Here is a 23,081-nt window from a genome sequence, read left to right on the forward strand (position 1 = left end):
GACGCTCTAACCACTACACCACGGAGGCGGTCCACTCGTTTGAGCATCTCGTGCTGTGAGTCCTGTTTTCACTATTTGTCGAACATATAGATGTGTGTCCATTCCTTAGAAAAACACGGGTTAGTCTTGGACTTCAGCAACCCATGCTTGTCGTGAGAGGCGACTAACAGGATCAGGTGATGAGACTATCTCTACTACGTATATCGATGCTCATGCTGTTGATCACTGGATTGTATGGTCCAGATTTGATTATTTACAGACCAGCCGCCATATAGTTGGGATACTGCTGAGTACTGCGTTAAACAAGAAACAAACTAAACAAACCTTAGAAAAAACGTACATATTCTTCGAAATGTTTTATTTTCCATTTGACTTATATACAGTAACAATATGTAAAAAGCACATGTTCAACAAATTTCATAACGATGCTGATATACAGAGACAATGAACAAGAAAAAATTGGGAAAACAATTTGCACCCAAACAATTCCTGACCAACAACCCTCAAGTCTGAACACCATCAGTGTCAATGTACATTATAAATCCACTGTTTACTGGACATCCTTCTATTCAATGTATAGTTTCGGACAAATTGGTTTTGTAGTCCCGGGGTCCGTGGGGTAGCCTAGTGGATAAAGAATTCACTCGTCACCCGGATGAATTGTGTTCGATTCCCCACATGGGTACACCGTGTGATGCCCATTTCTGGAGTTCTCCGCCGTGATATTGCTGGAAGATTGCTAAAAGCGGTGTAAAACTTAACTCACGCACTTTGTAATCCCAACGCGATCTCCATTGTCACTGATAAATACTCCTGTTCTCTCGAACTTTGCATAACTCGATAAAATTTTGTCCCTTGGACTATTGAGTTGAAGACGTTTTATCCATCGCGATAATTGGTTGCAAATGTTTACAAATGTTACATTTTAAACATATATAACGAAAATATTTGAAAAATATAATTTTGGGACAGGTTACGAAAGGGAAATGTCTATATGTTAACGCATGAATATGTTAAGAATGTATTGTAATAATCTTGTATCTTTTCAATAGATACTCCACAAAGTCAAAAAATAATTTCCAGTTCAGTAAACCTGAACGAAACCATGTTTACGCCTGTATGCTTTTGTTGTTAAGCTAAACACACTCTAATATTAAAACCCACATAGTCCATTCTTACAGGTACACGAACACAGAATTACTATCAGGTCAAGAAGTCGTTATTACAAAGCCCCAGGGCTTAACAGCGAGATGAGGCTTAATGGAAGCATTGTCACCATGCCATACTGAATTAACATCCAACGCCCACTTTGCTGTATATAATTATAAGGACAATATGCTTGCGTGCTTGAGGAAAGTAAAGTGTGTCGTGAATGTGTCCCAAGGCAACCATATATAAATTATTAAAAAGGAGAACGGTTGTATACAAACCGAAACAAAACACTAACGGTCGGCACAAAAAAGCATTTAGTGTGTTAGCTTCGTGCAAAGTGTTTTTGATTATAGCTTTAGGCAGTGACGTGATCCTAAAGACAGCGACAGAGAGTAAGCTAAGAATCAATTGTTATGAATTTCAGATTCTCATTGAAATGAGTGTATTACTTGGGTTTATTAATCCTATTAATCTTGGCGACACTTATGGTCCAGTCCGTCAAACACATTTGCAGAGTTGTTTCCCTTAGTGAGTCAGGATAAGATGAGATGATTATGATCCTTTCTGCCACCACCATAACCCTTGTAGGTTTCACGATAACCGGGAACACTCAGGACCTCTGCTTTGTATACCATGACATTAATCTTACACATCGTGACACCACACTGATGCTGTCTAAAGTAACAATCCGTCTTCACAAACCAGTACTTGTCGTGAGATGAGACTAACGTAGTAGATGGTCATGCTCGCTGACTTGGTCGACACATGCCGTCGTATCCCCGGTTGCGTTGATGTGTGCTCATGATATCAATCACTCGATGATCTGAACCAGACGCAAATATTTACAGACCGCAGTCACATAGCTGGAATATTGCCGATTGCGGCGTTAAGCAACAAAGAAACATATCAACGGGCACTAATCCAACTCGCTTACACACCCCTCTCAGAACAAGTCTCCAGAATATCAAACCACTGGTCCGCCATGACAGTATGGCAAATCTGTGGTAAAATACACATGTTTGGGGTCACTAAACAAATCTGATCTAAATACTTCTATTTCAAAACTGAACTTTTAACTGACTTGCCACACCGTCATGTGGGGTTGCCTTGGTACTCTGGTATATATATATATATAACAAGAAACGGTATCACAGTGTATTGTCAAAATTATTTACAGTCAAACACTCCCTGTGTCGAAGTTGACGGGACCTACATAACACTTCGAGTTATCCGAGATAAGATACAACCACAAAGGGATAACCAATCACCGTATACGTGGGACCAAGCTTTTTACTTCCAGACATCCGTATTTGGACACATCAAAGTTCGACCCAACGGTGTTCGACTTTACAAATGGTAGGGAAAGCACACATCATACAAACGGACTATAACAAGTAAGGAATTATCAACTATAATGATAACCATCATCACAATATTCTGGAACGTGACGCCCTGCTATCACAGTAAGAGATAGTTCTTTGGGACAGTAAAGCAAATACATCAAATGGACGTCTTGACCGATTGGAAACATAACGTAATGCAGTAAACTACGGTTATGCCGAATTCAAAGGGACATAACCGTACGGCTAAAATGTACAAGTGGCCTGGAACAAAACATATAGTTCGTTATAGCCGTCAGTTCGTTACGTGTTCGTTACAAACATGTACGTGTCAGTGATGATTATGTCTTCCAGTAATACTAGAAGAAAACATCTTTGCCAAATTACGTAACTGCATGTCCATTTATATATGTACTTACGTTAAGGTATGTAAATTAAGAAATTTATAATACTTGACAAATATTTAAAACATGTAAATTAAATTTACAACCACTCTTTACGCAGGTAAATCTTTAAATTGAATTTACAACTGTTTACATGTCTGTCGACATGCAATGGTAAATTTTATGCCATATTTACAACACGTGTTTGTGCTTACGAATACGGTATTTGCACGCATGCAGGTCGAGCGTAAGTTCGGGAGATACACAGGATGTCAGTTGTGCAGAGTTGGAAGGTTGGCTGGTCTTGGACAGAATCGCAACAACTGTTCTGCTTGATCTATAAATAACATATCCCAGCTTGTAGGTTTTAATAAACTGTAACTACCTCAGGTCGATTTGAATCTGGTCCATTTTTACATGGAACACCGTGAAATACTGATAAAAGAAGCAGAATCAGCACTATATTAGTCAAAGAATCTGTTCACGATTGCGTGTATTTCTCGTTCTCTACAAATGGGGTTGTGTATTCCTAATCGATTCCAATCACATTCATTGACGGATATAATTCCTTTGCAAAGTGTTGTCAATATTTCACTAGGTTTTGCAAACTCGAACTCTGTTTTGGAAGTAAATTCGATGTCCTTTAGGTCTAATATTGCTGCTCCGTTTGTCCCGAACTATTGTCGTATCCAACGACTTAACCGGTAAAATATGTTTCACTGTACTTGGAAATGTAACTGATTAGGATGATGTCTTGATATGTAGGAGTAAGTCTTCTGGGTAGAGAACGGTCACATCAGATCACTGTCCAGGAAACCTCAATTGCCCGGACTCCAGGCAACAGCCGCCGCCTACATAAGCGGTATTAGTTAATCCGGACATGTATTTATCCGGACATGTATTTATCCGGACGAGTTCCCACCAAACGATTGTTCCGATTATCGGGGTTCGTCTGTACAAGGGAAATATTGGTAACACAGGGACTGGGCACAGGGGACGAATATTTCGAAACGTCACAAGGCAACAACGAGAAACTGATATGGTTTTGGTGAGTCTTTTGCTCAGTGGAATATCATAAATCCGATACACCAACATTACTCAGTGACACTTCCGGTTGACGACAGGGACGCTGAAATATAAAATTATACAATAAATAATCTTAAAAGCTGTATTTGCATTTTGCCACGTCATACACCGGAAATGACACTGAGCAATGCGCCATATTTGTTACATCACCCATCCCTGGTCCGCCTTAGTCAAGTCATGCGCAGAATCAATGCTGTATTTGACCGCTCTGAGTCAGCGTTGTGAATGCCGTTTGATGTCGTGTGTTTGGCATTGGGCATGACGGCCATCTTTAACAAGTCCATTAGTGTTCTCCTGAAGTCCCGACTCATAGCACAGTACAACACAAAGTTCACACCGTTGTTTATAAGCGCTACCATATCCATCAAATCACCAAGCGGAATGTAAACATTTCTGAAAAATCCTCTGGACGTAACACTCATGATGATGAGAATTCCTTGTGGAAACTCTGTGATCAGGAAAAGGACAATCACAATCAGCAGCATCCGGGTCGTTCGTGAGTTGTCCAGGGGGCGCTGCATCGTGGTGGAAGTGCAGGAAAGTCGTCTGCGTTTGTGACGCAGCTTCGACTTCAGCGTCCAGACGAGCAGGCCGCCATAGACTACCATCAATATACATGGCAGCAGCTTCGCCAACAGACTGTACATCCACAAATTCAAAAGCACAACCGGTTTAACGTCCGACGTACCTAATCCGAGGTTTTGAAAATGGTATACGGTTTCGTTGTTTTCAGTCAAAGTAAAAGTTAGCTTGTTCGTCATATAGTTCGGGGTAAGGCCTACGGCGGATAGTACATAGATCATTACGACAGCGATTCTGGCGCGGACGAGCCGTCGTATACGAGTTATCGCCCCTTTGGCAGGAGAATATATGTGTTTGTATCTGAAAATAGCTAGAGTTACACCAAGCCAGATTGAAACTGTGTGGGTAGCGGCGGAAAAGTTGATGTGGAACAAAATGAACTGCATCCATACCTTGCTGTTCTTCTCTGGGGATACCTGCCAGGGTGGATACACACAGTAAAAGTGAATCGCGAAGGGGACGTATGACGTCATTGTAAGTAGATCCGACACAGCTAGCCATGTAAGGATACAGTTAATAGGCGTGCGCATATGCTTCTGGGATAGGACTGTGATGTTGATGAGGTTCATTGGGATCCCAAACACACAGACGAGGATGCTGAGGTAACCATGGACACCCGTGTACCACTTGTAAAAGGAGGCAAGGGTTTCACTCTTGTATGGCTCGTACTCGGTCAGGTTCGACTCCATCCTGGCTCAATCAAACCACTCACGTGCTCTCTGAAAGAATCAGTGACACATTATTTTCACTTGTGAATCAAGTCACATACAAATAACATAAATAAAAGCGACAAAAGACGATTGTATAATGAGTATATCATGAGTACGTGTATATTTCAGCAGTATTACAGTTGTACGATGTTGTTTGCAAACAATCGAGGCTGGACCAGAGTCCAGTGATTGTCTCCATGCAATACGATGACAGAGCATGTCTTTATGAGTCACTACGTTCGCGAAAATTTGAGCGTATCCTGCCCATCAGGTGACAACCGTCATAAACATAAGTCTAGTCAATTGTTCACCTGAAATAATTCGGGAACGTATGTTACATGCCAAAATCATTAGTTTTGTCACTGATGCATCAAATTTGGAAATTTCCTCCACATGTCTATCATAATACCTTTTGAAAGCTTTACTGAGGCCTTGAATGTTGTAACATTAATCGACAACTTCTGAGCAAGAGAAGTATGACGCTCTTTGAATTCTTGATAAAAAGACACACTCGATGACTGTTTTTGTCTGCATGTTCAGCACTGAAAAGTTCACGCGCTCTACAATATTGATGTCGTTATGCAGACACAAATTCATCATTGTGAAATAATGTGAAATGACGTCAGGAATGACGTCGTGGCCCAGATTTCGGACACTTCTTCCTTGAAGCTGATAACATACTTAATTGATGTTCCTCTACCGTCGTTAAATAACAATTAATTTTTTCTCAGTTTAAACGATTTCCTTCCTTGTTGAGAACGAGAATTTCATGAATAATGCAGTATGAGATAGTACTGGTAGGATCTATTACACAGAAATGGGAGTTATTAAGTAGGGACGAACTGGAATGTCAAGACAATTAACTATTTACAGTCCAATCCCATTTGTAAAGCTCCAAACTCTGTTTGAAACGGTATGGAATTCCCTTAGCTTCATCTTATTCACGTGTTAAAATCATTACTTCTCGCTTTTAATGACATTTGTTTAAGACATACTTTAAAAAATGCCTTAGCTTCATCTTATTCACATGTTAAAATCATTACTTCTCGCTTTTAATGACATTTGTTTAAGACATACTTTAAAAAATGCCTTAGCTTCATCTTATTCACATGTTAAAAACATTTGTTTAAGACATACTTTAAAAAATGCCTTAACTTCATCTTATTCACATGTTAAAATCATTACTTCTCGCTTTTAATGACGATTTTTAAGACATACTTAAAAAATCCATTAGCTTCATCTTATTCACATGTTAAAATCACACTGACATTTGTATAAGATTTGTAAATCTTTACTTCACGGTTTTAGTGACAATTTGTAAAGACAATTTTTAAAACAATGTCAACAATGTCAATCTTGTCGGGTTCATGGAATTTCCCCACATATTAAATATTTTACGTCAACTCCAGTGAAGAATCAATCGTGATCACTTAACGAAACAATTCGATTGGCCTAATAGGAAAAATATCATATGAATTGATACCGAGAAGCCGGTTATACGCGCACAAGGTAATCCCGCCCTGTCGGAAACCAGAGGAGTGGTAAGTCTTCTGTCTGCAAGCTGCTCTAATGTAAAGCCCAGAGGGATTCTGGGTAAAACTATAGATCCCCGGTAAACCCACAAGTGGCGACTTAATAGCTGACGATCGCAACATCGCGTGATTGCTTGTCATCGTGCATGAATACGTGGACAGGTTGCTGCAATACCAATCACTTGATTTTCTGCTCCAGACTCCATTATTTACGGGTCACCACCTCATAGCTGGAATATTGCCGACAACGGATTTTTTATACGAAACAAATACTAACATGTGTTTGTGATTTAAAAAACACAGATCTCTGACTTAAATTCATGCTTCACCACTGGTGTGTTTTGCGATGTCATTAGGGGGTAGGCTAGTGGTTAAAGCGTTCGCTCGTCACTCCGAAGACCCGGGTTGGATTCCCCACATAGCTATAGGTACAATGTGTGAAGCCCATTTTTTGTGTACCCCGCCGTGATATTGCTTGAATATTTCTAAAATCATCGTAAAACCAAACTCACTCATTATATGTTTTCTATTTAGTCATCTGTTTAATAAATTTCGCAATGCGATTGTATTTCCAAAGATGTTTACTAAAACAGTCCCTTCTATTAATAATTTACGCCAAATAACATTGAATTAGTGTGTCCTTTTATAACTGCTTCCAGGAAACATGCGAGACTCCCTTGTCTGTTTCTTATTCAGATCTGTGCATAAAGACGTGGGTAACTAAAACTCTCTACAATTGTGTTTGACTACAAGGAGGATGACTGCAACTTTCTAATGATGTTCTCCGGCACAAATTCAGCATGAAAACCCTTTAAGTCTTCGTTTCTCAACTTTTGAATTCAGTTGATCATGCTCTTTCTACGAAGATGCCAAAGAGCGTCATACGGTTCTTGAACTAAGGTTGTTTGGTCAAAGTTGCATCATTCAAAGCCTCACGAAGTCTTCAGAATGTTTTGTGGTTAACACGTGGAGACTATTTTTATATGTCACCAGTGACAAAATGATGTCGCAAGCAATTTCCTGTTTTGACTTGTACAATACGTTCTCATGTGAATAAATGACGTGACCTTGCATGTTTGTGTGACGTTAACCACCGTTGGGACAGGATACGCTCATCTAGGTTGGGGGCCTCACTTACATACGTAATTTATAGCTGAATACACAGCTGAGGGTTGGAAGTTGCCGGTAATAAACAAATTCCTGCTGCTGCTCCAAACCGATGATTGGTCTGTATTTCAACATCAAAGAACTATTATTTTAGGGACCATGTCATTGTGGTGCCACCGGATATTTCCAAAGGGGTTAAAAGCAGGGTTACTATTTGCGAACACCTGATATCATCACAAGATGAGAAGCTTTGCTTGAATTATTCTTCAAGGACTGTTCTGATAAGACACATCGGCGCGTTCAGCTCGGTTGGGTTCGAGATATGAATTGTCTAAATGTCAACAGCGCCATAACGGACAAGGGTATCTATGGTTTTCATTACAACAATAAAGCGCACAAATGCCAGTGTCAAACATTAATGTTGGAACTGATACAAATGGCTTTAATGATTTGGCGAACACTACAAAAAGTATTTTAGAACTGATATTGGAATAATAGTTCTTTTACGACCATGATGAACGTTATTTTGAAGTATAAAACGACGTGTACTTTTAAATGACGTTAACTCAATTAGACGTTAACTCAGTTGGAAGTGCTAAAGTTACTTGACACATCATCCTTGATATGAAAGAGTCATACTCACTCTTGCTTGACAACGATACAAGAATCTGTATCGAAACGTCTCATCTACCGAATAAAGAAGTTGTTTATCCATGAAGTTTGTCTGTATATTACTCTCCAACTTGTAAACAATGCCACTCAAAGAAGTCAGCTTCATTAATGTTTTGTGCGTGTGCGTGCGTGTGTGTGCATTCTATTATCTTTTATTTCATAGTGTGAGCCTGAGTTTCAAATGTTAAATTTCCTGGTATAAAATTAAACCCGTGTTGTTATTTTTGCAGTTTGAGGTAGTTTAACTATATCCAATGTATAAACAAACAGGAATCCGTGTAAATGAGTGATAATCTGGTGTGGATTCCAGATACGAATATAAACTCATCACATTTGATAGGTTTAGACTCACTGTGCCCTCATTCTGTGTGGGTTAGGGGATTAGGGGCTACAGCTCATGGCATTTGTAGTCAACATATGTTTACTTTCTGGTGGCGGTGGTGTAGCTGGTTAGAGGAGGATGGTAGAGGTTAAGGCGTTCGCTCGTCACGCCGAAGACCCGGGTTCGATTCCCCACATGGACACAATGTGTGAAGCCCAACTCACTCACTTTCTGAATATATATATTTTGATAGAAACAAATAATTCCATTAAAACTTAAAACCTGGTTGAGTGAGTGAGTGAGTGAGTATGGTTTTACGCCGCTTTAAGCAATATACCAGCAATATCACAGCGGGGGACACCAGAAATGGGCTCCACACATTGCGCTTATGTACATGTACGCGAGGAAATCTAGAATTGTTTCATTAAGCGCTTTAATTAGTATTTCAGAAAGGACTGGAAGGGGAAATAATGCGGTGCATGTACTGTTGGACAGACAACATTTGTAATGAAATTGGCATGTGGAACTGTTCTCTCAAAGTGAACTCTGTGTAAATAATATCTGATCATACGGTTACCTGTAAGCTGAACACTATTAAAATGAATTTCGTTGAATAAATCCATAAGCTTATTTATTAGTGAGTGACAGGTGCCAGTGTTGACAAGGATATAAACTGCTGGAACTGTTCACACTGGTAATTGTAAAAGGACAGATGTTGAAGTATTTGTGTACGCTAACTACTGCCAGTAGCATCCATCGCAAACACATGGAAAGCCAAATCAATTATTCGCATGAAGTAACGATATGGCTTGACCATTTCAAAAGCGATCAATAAGTAAAATACACCAACATGTTCGATTTGTCAATATTGAGCCAACTTTTGTAAGAAATGTCATTTTATACACAAATAAAAATCAATGCATAACTGTTTATTGTCAACGCACGCAAATAATCTATAAATAATCTATACATGTTCGTATGAAACTTATTGCTTCATCCATGCGTTAATGGCGTGTAAACTGAAGTCAGAACAGAACAGTTTTTATCAATAAAAAAGGACAGAATTGAGTTTCGTCAGATCAACTGTTGACTACAAGAATGATGTTCATGAAAACAATTCCTATTAACTCGAATGGTGATAATCCGAAATCCGAATCCGAAATCCGAAATGCCCACATTAAACTTCTACGACTCCGATAAGGCCAGAGCTTATCGATGAACAACTTCTTTATTGAGGTGATGCGATGTTTCGATACAGATTCTTGTATCATTGTCAAGCAGGTATGATATCACCTTAATAAGGAAGTTGTTCATCCATAAAGTTTGTACTCATCTCTTCAACTTAAAATAATGCCACTCGAAGAAGTTTCTACTGCCCCCCTCCTCCTCCTCCTCCTCCTACCCCCCACTACTACTACTACTACACCGAAACCAGCAGCACCATCAACACTACTAGTACTACCATTACTACTACTACTACTACTGCTACTGTTATTTCTACTACTACTACTGTTATTTAGAACTACTACTACTACTAGTATTACTACTCCTACTATTACTACTACTACTACTACTACTATTCCGACACCAGCAGCACCATCAACACTAGTACTACTACTACCATTACTACTACTACTACTACTACTGCTATTTCTACTACTACCACTACTACTATACTAATTTCAACATAAATAAAAGCGGGAAAACCATTTACATAATCATAGAGAAATCCCTACAAAACCAGAACCGATTGCATGATTCCATCATCAAACATCACATACTTACCGTAATTACAAATACGGTCCATATCTTAGACCAGCACACACTGGTTCAATGGCGAATTATCAAGTAGCTCTGCGAAAATCCGTCTTCACCAACACCCATACAACGTATTCCAACAGGTCTTTACAAACATCCATTAGCTGAGCACTAAATCCAGAGTTCCCGAACAGCCGGCTTCTGTAGCTGTTGCATGTATAGATCCATCTCCTTCCACTGACTGGGAGTTGAGCTGGAGTGTGAGTACTCAGAGCGTATAGGCGCTGCTGGGTTGGTTTTGACCAATGGCAAAGGGCGCCGTTCTTCGATTCGTCTAGTGTTTATCCCTGCCTGTCAATCTGTGGAAAGAGAAGCGTCTTGAGAGATGGCTGGTATTGTTGTGGAGAATGAATGCCAAAATATGCCACGGCCATAACGGTTATAATTAACCAGGACATTAATTAGAACCAGCATTGGTAGGGCTGAATGATAAAGCGTGTTCGCGAACGCTTTTGTCGTCACCATTTTACTCGGATTTGTAAACATGCTTGTTGTATGAATTGAATCGTACAATGGATTATGATTAGGGAAAGAGTTTATAAATTTTCTTTAACAAAAACTGAATACAGTGTAGTTTTCACTGTTATGATGCTTACCTACAAACATATGTAGGCGATACTAATTTTCAATTGTCACTTGCTCTGTGTATGTGGCGGTGCAACGTGTGTACGCGCTGTTACTCCAGGCTTTGCTCCCACATTAAACAGACACCTCAAGCATGTATACCTGAAATGTCACCCAATTACTCACACATCTATGAATCATTTTCACCCGAACCACTCTATGACTATGACTACCGGTAAAGTACTTTCCCAATTTTCTTATTTGACGAATCTTGACAAATTTGCAAAATCGTGTTTTTACTGTTACCAAATGCTTACATGTTTTGTTTTTTTAAGTGGACAGTTAACATGCTCATGCCGTCGGTGGTACTTTCATCTGTTATCACCAGTATTTAGAAAGAGATATGTTAATGTTTATGATGTTTTTTGGGTGGAACAATGGATTATGCCTTTAACAGATATGACCAATGCTTACAGAATGTTTCTACCGCTATCATTACTGATATACTTTTAGTCATAAGCATGTGTTTATGATTTACTTTCAAATAGTGACTGGGGCGGTGGGGTAACCTAGTGGTTAAGGCGTTCGCTCGTCGCGCTGAAGACCCGGGTTCGATTCCCTACATGGGTACAATTTGTGAAGCCCATTCCTGGTGTCCCCTCCGTGATATTGCTGGAATATTGCTAAAAGCGGCGTAAAATCCAACTCACTCACTCAAATAGTGACGGCACCACGTATTCGCGCAATGGTGACCGTATCCTGTCCCACCGGTGGCAAGTATAAAAACACATGCAAAGGCTGGTCAATCCAACACCTCAAAAACAACAACGAGAACTCACGGTACAAGTCAAAATAGGGAAATGCATCGTTTGGTGGTAAGAGAACGTCAGTACAAAAGAAGACCTTGACTATCAATATAAAGAGATTCCTTTTGGTGTACAAGGCAAATATCATTGAAAAATTATATGTCCTCAACCAGGTTTAACCACTGTTTAAACGCCTTGTATATTGTACCATGATCAACAAGAGTCTACCCTTGAAATCTTGGCAAAAAGGACATTGAACATGTAAAGGCTTGGACAGGGACTATTGTTCGACATAGAGGAAATGTCGACTATTAAAATTTGAGTTCATCCCTTTTTTCATATAATCTTACAGAGAGCCTCTCACCCTCTGAATTTTCATTCATTGATCCCAAATGAGTGAGTGAGTTTAGTTTTACGCCGCCAGCAATATCAAGGCGGGGATACCAGAAATGGGCTTCACACATTGTGCCCATGTGGGGAATCGAACCCGGGTCTTCGGAGTGACGAGCGAACGCTTTAACCACTAGGCTACCCCACCGCCCCCGATCCCAGAATGAATCAGATGGGTCTCAACATACGTTTGGGTGGGGTTGTAAAGTCTATATGTTACAGTCAATGTCTACAATCAGGCAAGTGCAACCTTGACTTCTTCAATTAAAGTACTTTTCTGTAGTAATAATAAACAATGTGTCCATTAATATAGCGCCAAACTCCACACTAGGTATGCTCATAGCGCTAACAATCAAGGCACAGCACATTATTACCCCGGATAACCCAAGCTGCCTGTTAGGCGCTAGAAGGTTATAGTCATATGACTTTTTTCCACCGGGTACCCATTTCCCTGCTGGGTGAACATAGACAATTTTGAACAAACTCACTTGCCTAAGGTGAGACCACATGTGTCACATGTGCTTCGTTGTGGGGCAGGACTGAAGTCCTAGAAACTCTCAGGAGTCAAGCTGCCAAACACGGTCACCCATCCAAGGACTCTCCGAGCTCGACGCTGCTTAACTTCACCGATTTGTGACCTGAGCTTTGAGCACAGGACCACGCGCCACCACGAGATTGACTTTGAATCGGATTGTCGTCTACTCAGATGTTCACGAAATGCAGACTCCATGATGATAACAAGAATGAATGTCAAGTCTAGTAAGAAAAATACTTGCATTTTATAGCATTTCTTAGGAAGCTTGTGCTCTAAGGAAGAATCATTTCTAGGGAAGCCTTTGCTTTAAGGAAAACTTTAGACAGTGTACACAATGACTGAGTGAATCAGGCAATGTACACATTGACTGGTTGTTTCATTCATTGTACACATTGCCCGATTGTAGACACTGACTGTAACATATATACTCCCAACACTGGGTAATGTCAATCAAACACCCCTGTGTTAGTGCAGATTAACAATCTCCTGTCACGTTCTTAATGCCTATATATTATCTCATTATCTTGATATATCTAGTCAAAAAATGTTTTTTGTGTTCCCTATCTGAACCTGTCATTTACAATCACCTCTCAAGACTTAATGTACATTAAAAGAGTAATTACTAATTTCCACGGAGGCGGTTGGACACGTGCCCTTTTCCATCACAAAAAAGAACCTCATTATCATTTCACGTTATATCACAATATAAAAATATTTATGATCAATAATTTCTAATTTTCACTTGACATTAATGATTTTTTCATTTTACTGCCATGTAACAGGAAATGTCATGCCAACATTACAGGCGGAAGAGTTTAATTATTACACTTAAGGCTGATGATGTTTTATCCGAAGAATTTGTATGTATGATATTCAGTTGCCATGGCAATTAACGCATTTTCCGATGTGATGAAACCGGATGTCAGGAAGCATGGCATCTAACGTGAATAATTGTCGCCTTTTATATCAGTACGTCAATCATTATGAACGTTAAACATATTTGGGACATTATCGTGATACAGGATGAAGTATAATATTATCCATGTTATCATGGACTATTGATATATATATCCATGTACTGACAATACAGCTGATTTGTTTGTTGTTTAACGCCGCACTCAGCAATATTCCAGCTATATGGCGGCGGTCTGCAAATAATCGAGTCTGGACCATACAATCCAGTGATCAACATCACGAGCAGCGCCCTTCTCAATTAGGATATACGATGACATGTGTCAACCAAGTCAGCGAGATGACCACCCGATCCCGCTAGTCGCCTCTTACGACCAGCATGGGTTACTGAAGACCAGTTCTAACCCGGATCAGGCATCTGTAAATAATCGAGATTGGACCATACAATCCAGTGATCAACATCACGAGCAGCGCCCTTCTCAATTAGGATATACGATGACATGTGTCAACCAAGTCAGCGAGATGACCACCCGATCCCGCTAGTCGCCTCTTACGACCAGCATGGGTTACTGAAGACCAGTTCTAACCCGGATCAGGCATCTGTAAATAATCGAATCTGGACCAGACAATCCAGTGATCAACATCACGAGCAGCGCTCTTCTCAGTTAGATACGATGACATGTCAACCAAGTCAGCGATCCCGCTAGTCGCCTCTTACGACCAGCATGGGTTACTGAAGACCAGTTCTAACCCGGATCAGGCATCTGTAAATAATCGAATCTGGACCAGACAATCCAGTGATCCACATCACGAGCAGCGCTCTTCTCAGTTAGGATACGATGACATGTGTCAACCAAGTCAGCGAGATGACCACCCGATCCCGCTAGTCGCCTCTTACGACAAGCATGGGTTACTGAAGATCAGTTCTAACCCGGATCGGAGTCATGTAGAAGCACTTACTACTAAGCACATTACAAGCAGTAGTACTGGCAAACAAGGATAAGTTGGACCGGCGCAGAGAACGCGTTTACGAGAAGTAGGCGGTGCACGGCAATGAGCAAACCCATTTGGTTTGTGAAAGGTGGAGCAGTTGTAGGCCAGTGCACGTGCAGTGCATGACGATGAAATTGATTCCGCGCGTAGCTGCACACGCCTTGCTCATAAGACTCTCACTTGGTCGGTGTAGCAAGTCGGACAACCTGGGGCCCCTTCGCTCACAATGGCAAGCGCCAGTGGGCGGCACTCATACATGCTAATACGGGTCAATTGTCAGGTCGGTGCTCAACTTATCCTTGTTTGCCAGTAGTACTCTATGTGGTTTCGTATTTGCGACAAATCGTTTCCTTCCGTGATAACGATGCTGCCTCTACCTGTAAACAAACCAAATTAAGGAGCTATTTAGGATTAACCACTCCTTAAAAAGTTCCATCACAACCTTTAAACGCTATATGGCGGCGGTCTGTAAATAATCGGATTTGGACAAGACAATCCAGGGATCAACAGCTTGAGCATTGATCTACGCAATTGGGATACGATGACATGTGTCAACCAAGTCAGCGAGCCTGACCACCTGATCCCGTTAGTCGCCTTTTACGACAATCATGGGTTACTGGAGGTAACTCGGATCCTCACGGGTAACCTTTAAACAGAACGTTTGAAATCAGGAAGTTCTTACTGGTAGCACTGATCATGTTCACAGGAAATTTAAAACTGCTGTAAAAATAAATGTGAAGTTTTATGGGCCTTATTTAAACAGATTATAGTGCATGAAGTGGTCTTTGAGAGTGTTTGTGTAAAAATGGGGAAAAAGATCGCTCACTGTGATGCGTGCTTTTTCAAGCTAAATGTATTGCATGCTTTTCAACTATCCTTTATAATCTGCTGATAAGGGCATCAGCAAATGAAGATATAAGTGAATGCTGTCAGTTCCCTGGGATTGTCGTGAGGATTGGGATACGATGATTTTCCACTGTGGCATATATGTTTATATGCCAGACATCATATAAAACTCATTACTTAAAGGCCATCTGATATGGTGAGAACAACAAAAATATAATGGAAATCAATAGATTACTAGCGCTCCATGTGATCTTTCCCTAGCACTGTTTGCGATCTGTCGACATCTGTCTTCTTTTGGAAACACTGCGATTTAGAAAAGTCAGACAATGATACGTGTTAAAAAAGTCCCATAGTCGCCATTTCAGTTATTTGTCCGAGCCATGGAATCGCCACTACTATTTTACCACAAATCGATGTCAAACCCAACTCACCCACTCCTTTGCTTGTAAAATATATTTACTTCACATATATTATTAAAACGAATGAAATTGTCACAAAAACACACGCACACACGCACGCACGCACACACACACACACACACACACGAATATTAATGATATTGGTAGAAGAGATTCCTCTTTCATTACAATGATGATGTGTCAAGTAACTCTAGCCCTTCCAATTGTGTTAACGTCACATCACAGTATACGTTGTTTTATACTTCAATTCAACGTTAATCATGATAGTAAAATAGCTATTATTCCAATATCAGTTCTAAGATACATTTTTAGTGTTCGCCAACTCGTTGAAACTATTGGTATCAGTTTCAACAGTAGTGTTTGACACTGACTCTTGTAATGAAAGTAAATGAGTAATGAAAGCCATAGATAGCACCGTCCATTACAGCGCTGTTGACATTTAGACAATTCATACCTTGAATCCAACTGAAATGAACACACCGATGCGTCTTATCAGAGCAGTCCTCGGAGGATAATTCAACAATGATGATATCAGGCGTTCGCAAATATTCACCCTGCTTCTAGCCCTATTATCTCACAGTAACCACCCTTTTTCACTCTCTCGTTCACTCTCTCTCTCTCTCCACACATACGCACGCACGCACATGCAAGCACGCACACACAAGTATATATGAATTTTGATTGCGTTGACTTATGCCTAATTTCGTCCTTCGTTCTTCTCATAATTCTTTATCAATCACTGGACTGACTGACTGACTGAGTTTGTTTTACGCCGCTTTTAGCAATATTCCAGCAACATCACGGCGGGGGACACCAGAAATGGGCTTCACACATTGTACCCATGTGGGGATTCGAACCCGGGTCTTCGGCGTGACGAGCCAACACTTTAGCCACTAGGCTACCCCACCGCCCCTATCAATCACTGGAACAAATATTTGGAGTAAGTTATCAATGTTAACCCGTCCGACAGGACCTGCCACCAAGGTTCCCCAAGCCAAAGCCTACAGTAATATTCTCAGTCTGGTGAGAAACACATCCATACGGCCATCTTACGTGCAAATGGAACCTCCGGCTCTCCATCCAATGCCAGGATCAGATGGACCCTCAGTCATGTTAATCAAAGAAGGCCCAGAGGCCCTAACCATAGATGAAGCTTGCTTCCTCTCTTGCAGCTAATCCTGTTAAGGTCGAAACGAACCCTTAGAACATACAGCCATTTACTTAATTATATTATACACTCATCCCATTTTGACCATCATAATCAGGTACATATGGACTTAGTATACGTTTGTTCTAATGTTGTCGTCGATGAAGTACTTCATGTGCGCCGCGTAAATATTATCTGGTTTCTGTTCAAGAATGGTAAGAGTACTACTACTTGCCATTAGCAACATAATATGAGTGTATGTTACCTTCTAAGAGTGAATTGAGGGTCAAGAGATATAAGTGGTTCGGTGCGGGGCATAAATATGTAAACAGTTGCGGCCCTTGGTCGTTTCAGGATTATGATTGTTGGTTATATTTCCATATACGTCCTAATTATTATCCTTCCTAGGTGAAGAGTCTTTCATCTTGGTTGCTGCTGTTCTTGAAGTGGTAAGCTTGTAAATGTGTCGCTTTGAGCGGTCTACATCATCAACATGGTTCTCAAGGTACACATTGATCATTCATGTTACACCCTGGTACACCTTGACGTTCATGATAAACCATGGTAAAACTTGATCTTTCATGATATTCAATTGTACACCTTGACGTTCATGATACTCCATGGTACGCCATGACGTGCATGACACTCCATGGTACACCTTGATCGTTCAGGATACTCAATGGTACACCTTGATCGTTCATGATACTCAATGGTACACTTTGACGTTCATGACACTCCATGGTACACCTTGATCGGTCAGGACACTCAATGGTACACCTTGATCGGACATGATACACCACGGTGCAACTTAATCGTTCATGATACTCCATGGTACACTTTGATCGTTCAGGATACTCAATGGCACACCTTGATCGGACATGATACACCACGGTGCAACTTGATCGTTCATGATACTCCATGGTACACCTTGATCGTTCAGGATACTCAATGGCACACCTTGATCGGACATGATACAGCACGGTGCAACGTGATCGTTCATGATACTCCATGGTAAACAATAGTTCATGATAATCCATGGTACACCTGACCTGATCCTTCATAACACTCATTGGTACATCTTGACGTTTATTATACACCATGGCACACCTTGACGTTCATGATGCTCCTTGGTGCAACTTGATCGCTCATGATACACCATTATACACCTTGGTCATTCATGATACACTATGGTACATCTTGATCGTTGATCGTCCCCTACACACCATGATCCGCCAAGCCACACCATGACACGCCATGATGCACCATGACACTCCACCTTACTCCGTGACTCTCCATGATATACAAACATGTTCTGTGATAAGCAATGACCCTACACTGAGCAGGTTACGGTGACGTTCTATATATTCAGTCACTTGCGGGTTTGGGATTTTATTTTATGAACAGAAACACATCTGAACAGCCCTACCTATTGCTTTCCACACTGAAACTCACGTACAACTATATACTTTCCCCAAAAACAAACGCATAGGCGTTTTGTATTTTAAAAAATCTTTTAATTACCTTTTGTGTTCAAACAATCGTCAAAATATGTAACAAAAGTGTTGATAACATGATTTTACACACAATTGCACAAATAAAACATCGACTTCACCTGTAAATGTTGATTTTGATGAGATTTCTTACAAGGTTTAAAAAGGCATCGCCACAAGGCAACCAAAATCACCTTCCAGTTGAAATTGTGCAGCAAAGAGCATGCACTGTCTGGCTATAAAAATCCAGATTACTTTCGGAAATCGGCATTCGTTTTGAAGGAGTTTCAACGTCAAATCACTACGCCACGTCTTGACTCTGCGACACGGAACATCGCCATTGAAAGAATGCACGCTGGAGATTACCAATCTTCTGTTGTCAGGCGTCTGATTATTAGTCTAAGCACGATATCACGGCTTGCAGCTCGTTAGAATCAAACAGGTATAACAAATGACCGTCCTCGTACGGGCAGAGCTCGAGTCACCTCTGCAGCCCAAGATCGGTACATCCGGGTAGTACATTTGCATCTTCGTACTGCCACGAGTGAGAGCACAACAGCCAGGGTGCCTGAACTTCGGATGATATCCGGCCAAACTGTACGGAACAGGTTGAGAGAGATTGGACTGAGAGCCAGGAGACCCGACGTCGGGACCATGCTACGTCTTCACTGTCGCGCTCAGCGTATCCGTTATCTAAAATTATCCACTTGGCTGTATAGACGTTTCCTTCTTCTAAACTGATGTAAAAATTCATGTCCTAAAGTCTATTTGTGGACGAGTTATACATGTTTGAAAATACAACATTTTCGCAACAGATTTCTGGCCTATGCGTTTCTTTTTGGGATAGTATATATTCGAGACTCCGTTCACCCACCCGTGAAGATCCGGGTTAGAATTGCTCTTCAGTAACCATACTGATGGGATCAGGTGATCAGGTTCGCTGACGTGGTTGACACATGTCATCGTATCCCAATTGCATAGAACGATGCTCAAGATGTTGATCACTGGACTGTCTGGTCCAGATTCAATTAATTACAGACCGCCGCCATATAGCTGGAAAATTGCTGAGTGTGGTCACTCACTCATTCCCTGTTCACTTGGAATTCATTTCGGGTCGAGCACATTTTGGAATTATCTGAAGGATCAGTTTTAAGGATCAACCAAAAACTCATTAATCCAACCACATGTTTATTCAGTGATTTCACCAATTAGGACTAGCAGGGTTTCACTATACAGTGAACTTCGTTACTCCGGACGAAATTGAAATCTCCCGGAGAATCAAATTTCGGGATAATGAATTATGGATACACAGTAATGTTTCCCACAAACAAAACATTTTTTGTTATACTTTACATCACCCAGTCTGATCCTGACATGGACAATGCCACGAATGGCGTCAGAGGCCTTATCAGTGACATGCTTTCTCGGCAATCAGATGAAATGTGCTATCATCACAAAGTAAACACGAAAATAGTTTCAGGATAAGTGAATTAATCGTCATCTATAACACTGTGACCGTTGATACTGACGTTCAGATGCCGTTCAAAGCACTTTAACTCGATTGCTTAACTCGTTCATCGGAGGATCAAAGTAAAAGGGTTCGTTTGACATTCAGTTTGACAGAATTGCACCAGGTTGCAAACTGATGGAGCATTGTATATTAACATTGATTAAGTCTGCTTGACATCACATATACCTTAAGTGAATCAACTCGAGTCCAAACCCATGGCTTTCAAAATGTAATTAATCAATATATATATAAATTATATTTATATTATTTCTGTATCTGTTATTTGTATGGATTAAAAGTTGTGAAACTGCTAAAATACAAACGCTCTTTCAAACTGTCAATTTTGTCTCTGTTATCTATGTGTTTAACAATTTGTAAACCGGTGAAGTACAAAAGCAGGTCTTTCACTTTTAATTAATCAATTTATATGTAATATATATTATTATCTTGAATCTGTGATCAATAAGGTTAAAAAATAATTAATAAGATTATTCATCACTTCACATGTAGTTTATCCATGACATATTTGTTTATGACATAAAGTCAAATTGTTCATTCCTAAGAGACGTGGCAATCGACACGAATATGAGAAAATCGGAAACCTTTTTAACCAGTGGACGTGACATGCTTTCACAAGCAAATGTTTGAATAGCAACACAAGGTCTTTTGATGCTGGAAATTATAGTTTCTGTCGTAAACATATTTATTAGTCGTATTGTCAAATGGATGTCAAATGTATGCTGAATAAAATCTTTTCAGAAATGTCAACCTTTTCATGGCAATCTTTTACACAACTTGAAGTCATCTGAGTACACTTTTCAGAAACTTCAAAACAAAGTTGTACTCGAAATACATGCGAAGCCCTGTAGAATGACGTCACAGAGATAGCTGTTGACGTCATGTTCACGCGTGGACTCATGTTATAATTATCTCTACACAGCCCTTGACCTAGTAATGGATAATATTATTTTAGCTACACAGATGTCATAATTGACGTCATAGTGTGTGGTGACGTCACGCTATCATCGTAAGGTCATGTGAATACCTTAATTATTGGCATGATGCATTGCGCATATCATTTTGACGTAACACTTCTTTGAAAACGTTATAATGCTAACATTTTTGCATTTGTTATGGGTATTTTGCATTTATCTATAAGATAAAATGATTTTAACAATATTTAGTGATTAACGAATCACATAATCTTTATTTTGATGTCTTCCTCGTGTTTGTTATAACATTCGAGTTCACTTACCTCCCAAGCAATCGGAATTGTTGAAGTCATTCTAACATATAATTTGTAGTGGAAAATAAATTGATTTATTGTACACGTCCTCCAATATCCAACGATGCACATTTTGGCGACTGTGAAAATGTGTCACGATGTGATGTTTGATGTAAACCTAATTACTCTTCGTAAAGGTGTTATTGATCACCGCACGCTTGTGTGCTTTTGAATACACCTGTGCAAATATTTAACACGTGCTGTGTGCAATCTGTCAATCAAAGCTGAAATCGGCGACATTTCTTCATGAATATCGATCAGGTCACGCGTGAACCCTTTTAAGAGCTAATCTTTGATCGTTCATTGACACTAGTATATCTAACTGGGTTTTGTAAGTTCATCATTCGCGCACTTATAGATAGAATTGTTCGATTTTGTATTGTGTGTTGAAGGTGACCTTGCTCAGAATATATTCGTCAATGATTTATGCAACAAAAGCCCCTTTGGAAATGCACCAACACTGAATTCTCCATCTGTCACTAAATACGAAATTCCACAAGGACACAATATTTGTGCATAGTGAATGTTACTTGCCTTAAACAACATGCCCGTTACTTTGTCACTCCTTGTCATGTCAGTATCTGAGTCATGCGTATATGTGGGTCACTGTGTTATTGTGTATACAAGTAAATACAGGTCAGTATATAGTTTCTGATTCCTAATCAGAAAATTCTTTCTTGTGTAACGCCGCACTCAGCAACATTGCAGCTATATGGCATCTGTCTGTAAATAATCGAGTCTGGACCAGACAATCCAGTGATCACACAGCATGAACATCGATCTGCGCAATCGGGATACGATGACATGTACCAACCAAGTCAGCGAACCTGACTACCCGATCCCGTTAGTTGCCTCTTACACGTATGGGTTACTGAAGATCAATTCTAACCCGGATCATCGTGGGTCTTTACTGAGTGTAGGCAAATGTTCTCCTTTCAAGGGGTCCGTTTCTCGACATGGGAACAATGTGTCCAGCTACCTAGGTTAACATTGCTATAAGAAGAGTAAAACTATCTTAATAAACTCTTTCTTGCAGTCTCATTACCTTGAATGAAAAAGAAACATGTACTGTTCTCAAGGCAAATCTCCCTTCCAGGCACAATCTATTTTGTTTTGTTAATCCCATTAGATTACACAAGTCTGTACTGTGCTGGTACTTCACTCTTGGGGCGGTGGGGTAGCCTAGTGGTTAAAACGCCGCTCGTCACGCTGAAGACCTGGGTTCGATTCCCCACATGGGTACAACGTGTGAAGCCCATTTCTGGTGACCCTCGCCACGATATTGCTGGAATATTGCTAAAAGCGGCGCAAAACTAAACTCACTCACTCACTACGTCACTTTTACTTGACATTGGTTTAATGATTTTACCGAAACGTCGCATCATAAGAATAAAGAAGTTGTTTGAGAAGTTGTTATCCATAAACTGATGTTTGCCGATACAATCACTCACCAAATTGTAAAATGCCAATCAAGCAGTTC

The 23,081-nt window shown here is 40.2% G+C and overlaps 1 protein-coding gene across 1 annotated transcript in view; it reads right to left on the reverse strand.

The window, feature by feature from the left end:
- Positions 1-341: 341 nt before the first annotated feature.
- LOC124271377 (G-protein coupled receptor dmsr-1-like) overlaps positions 342-23,081 on the reverse strand; it is a 47,809-nt gene continuing 25,069 nt past the window's right edge. Inside the window, exons 2-3 of the mRNA XM_046706511.1 lie at positions 10,672-11,003; positions 342-5,262 (exon numbers count right to left, since the gene is read on the reverse strand). Coding sequence (XP_046562467.1) covers positions 4,132-5,232 — 1,101 coding nt within the window. The 5' untranslated portion in view covers positions 5,233-5,262; positions 10,672-11,003 and the 3' untranslated portion in view covers positions 342-4,131. The remainder of the gene's footprint in view (positions 5,263-10,671; positions 11,004-23,081) is intronic.

This window comes from Haliotis rubra, unplaced genomic scaffold (genome assembly GCF_003918875.1).
Source record: "Haliotis rubra isolate DU_JTF1 unplaced genomic scaffold, ASM391887v1 Scf16, whole genome shotgun sequence".
NCBI lineage: Eukaryota > Metazoa > Mollusca > Gastropoda > Lepetellida > Haliotidae > Haliotis > Haliotis rubra.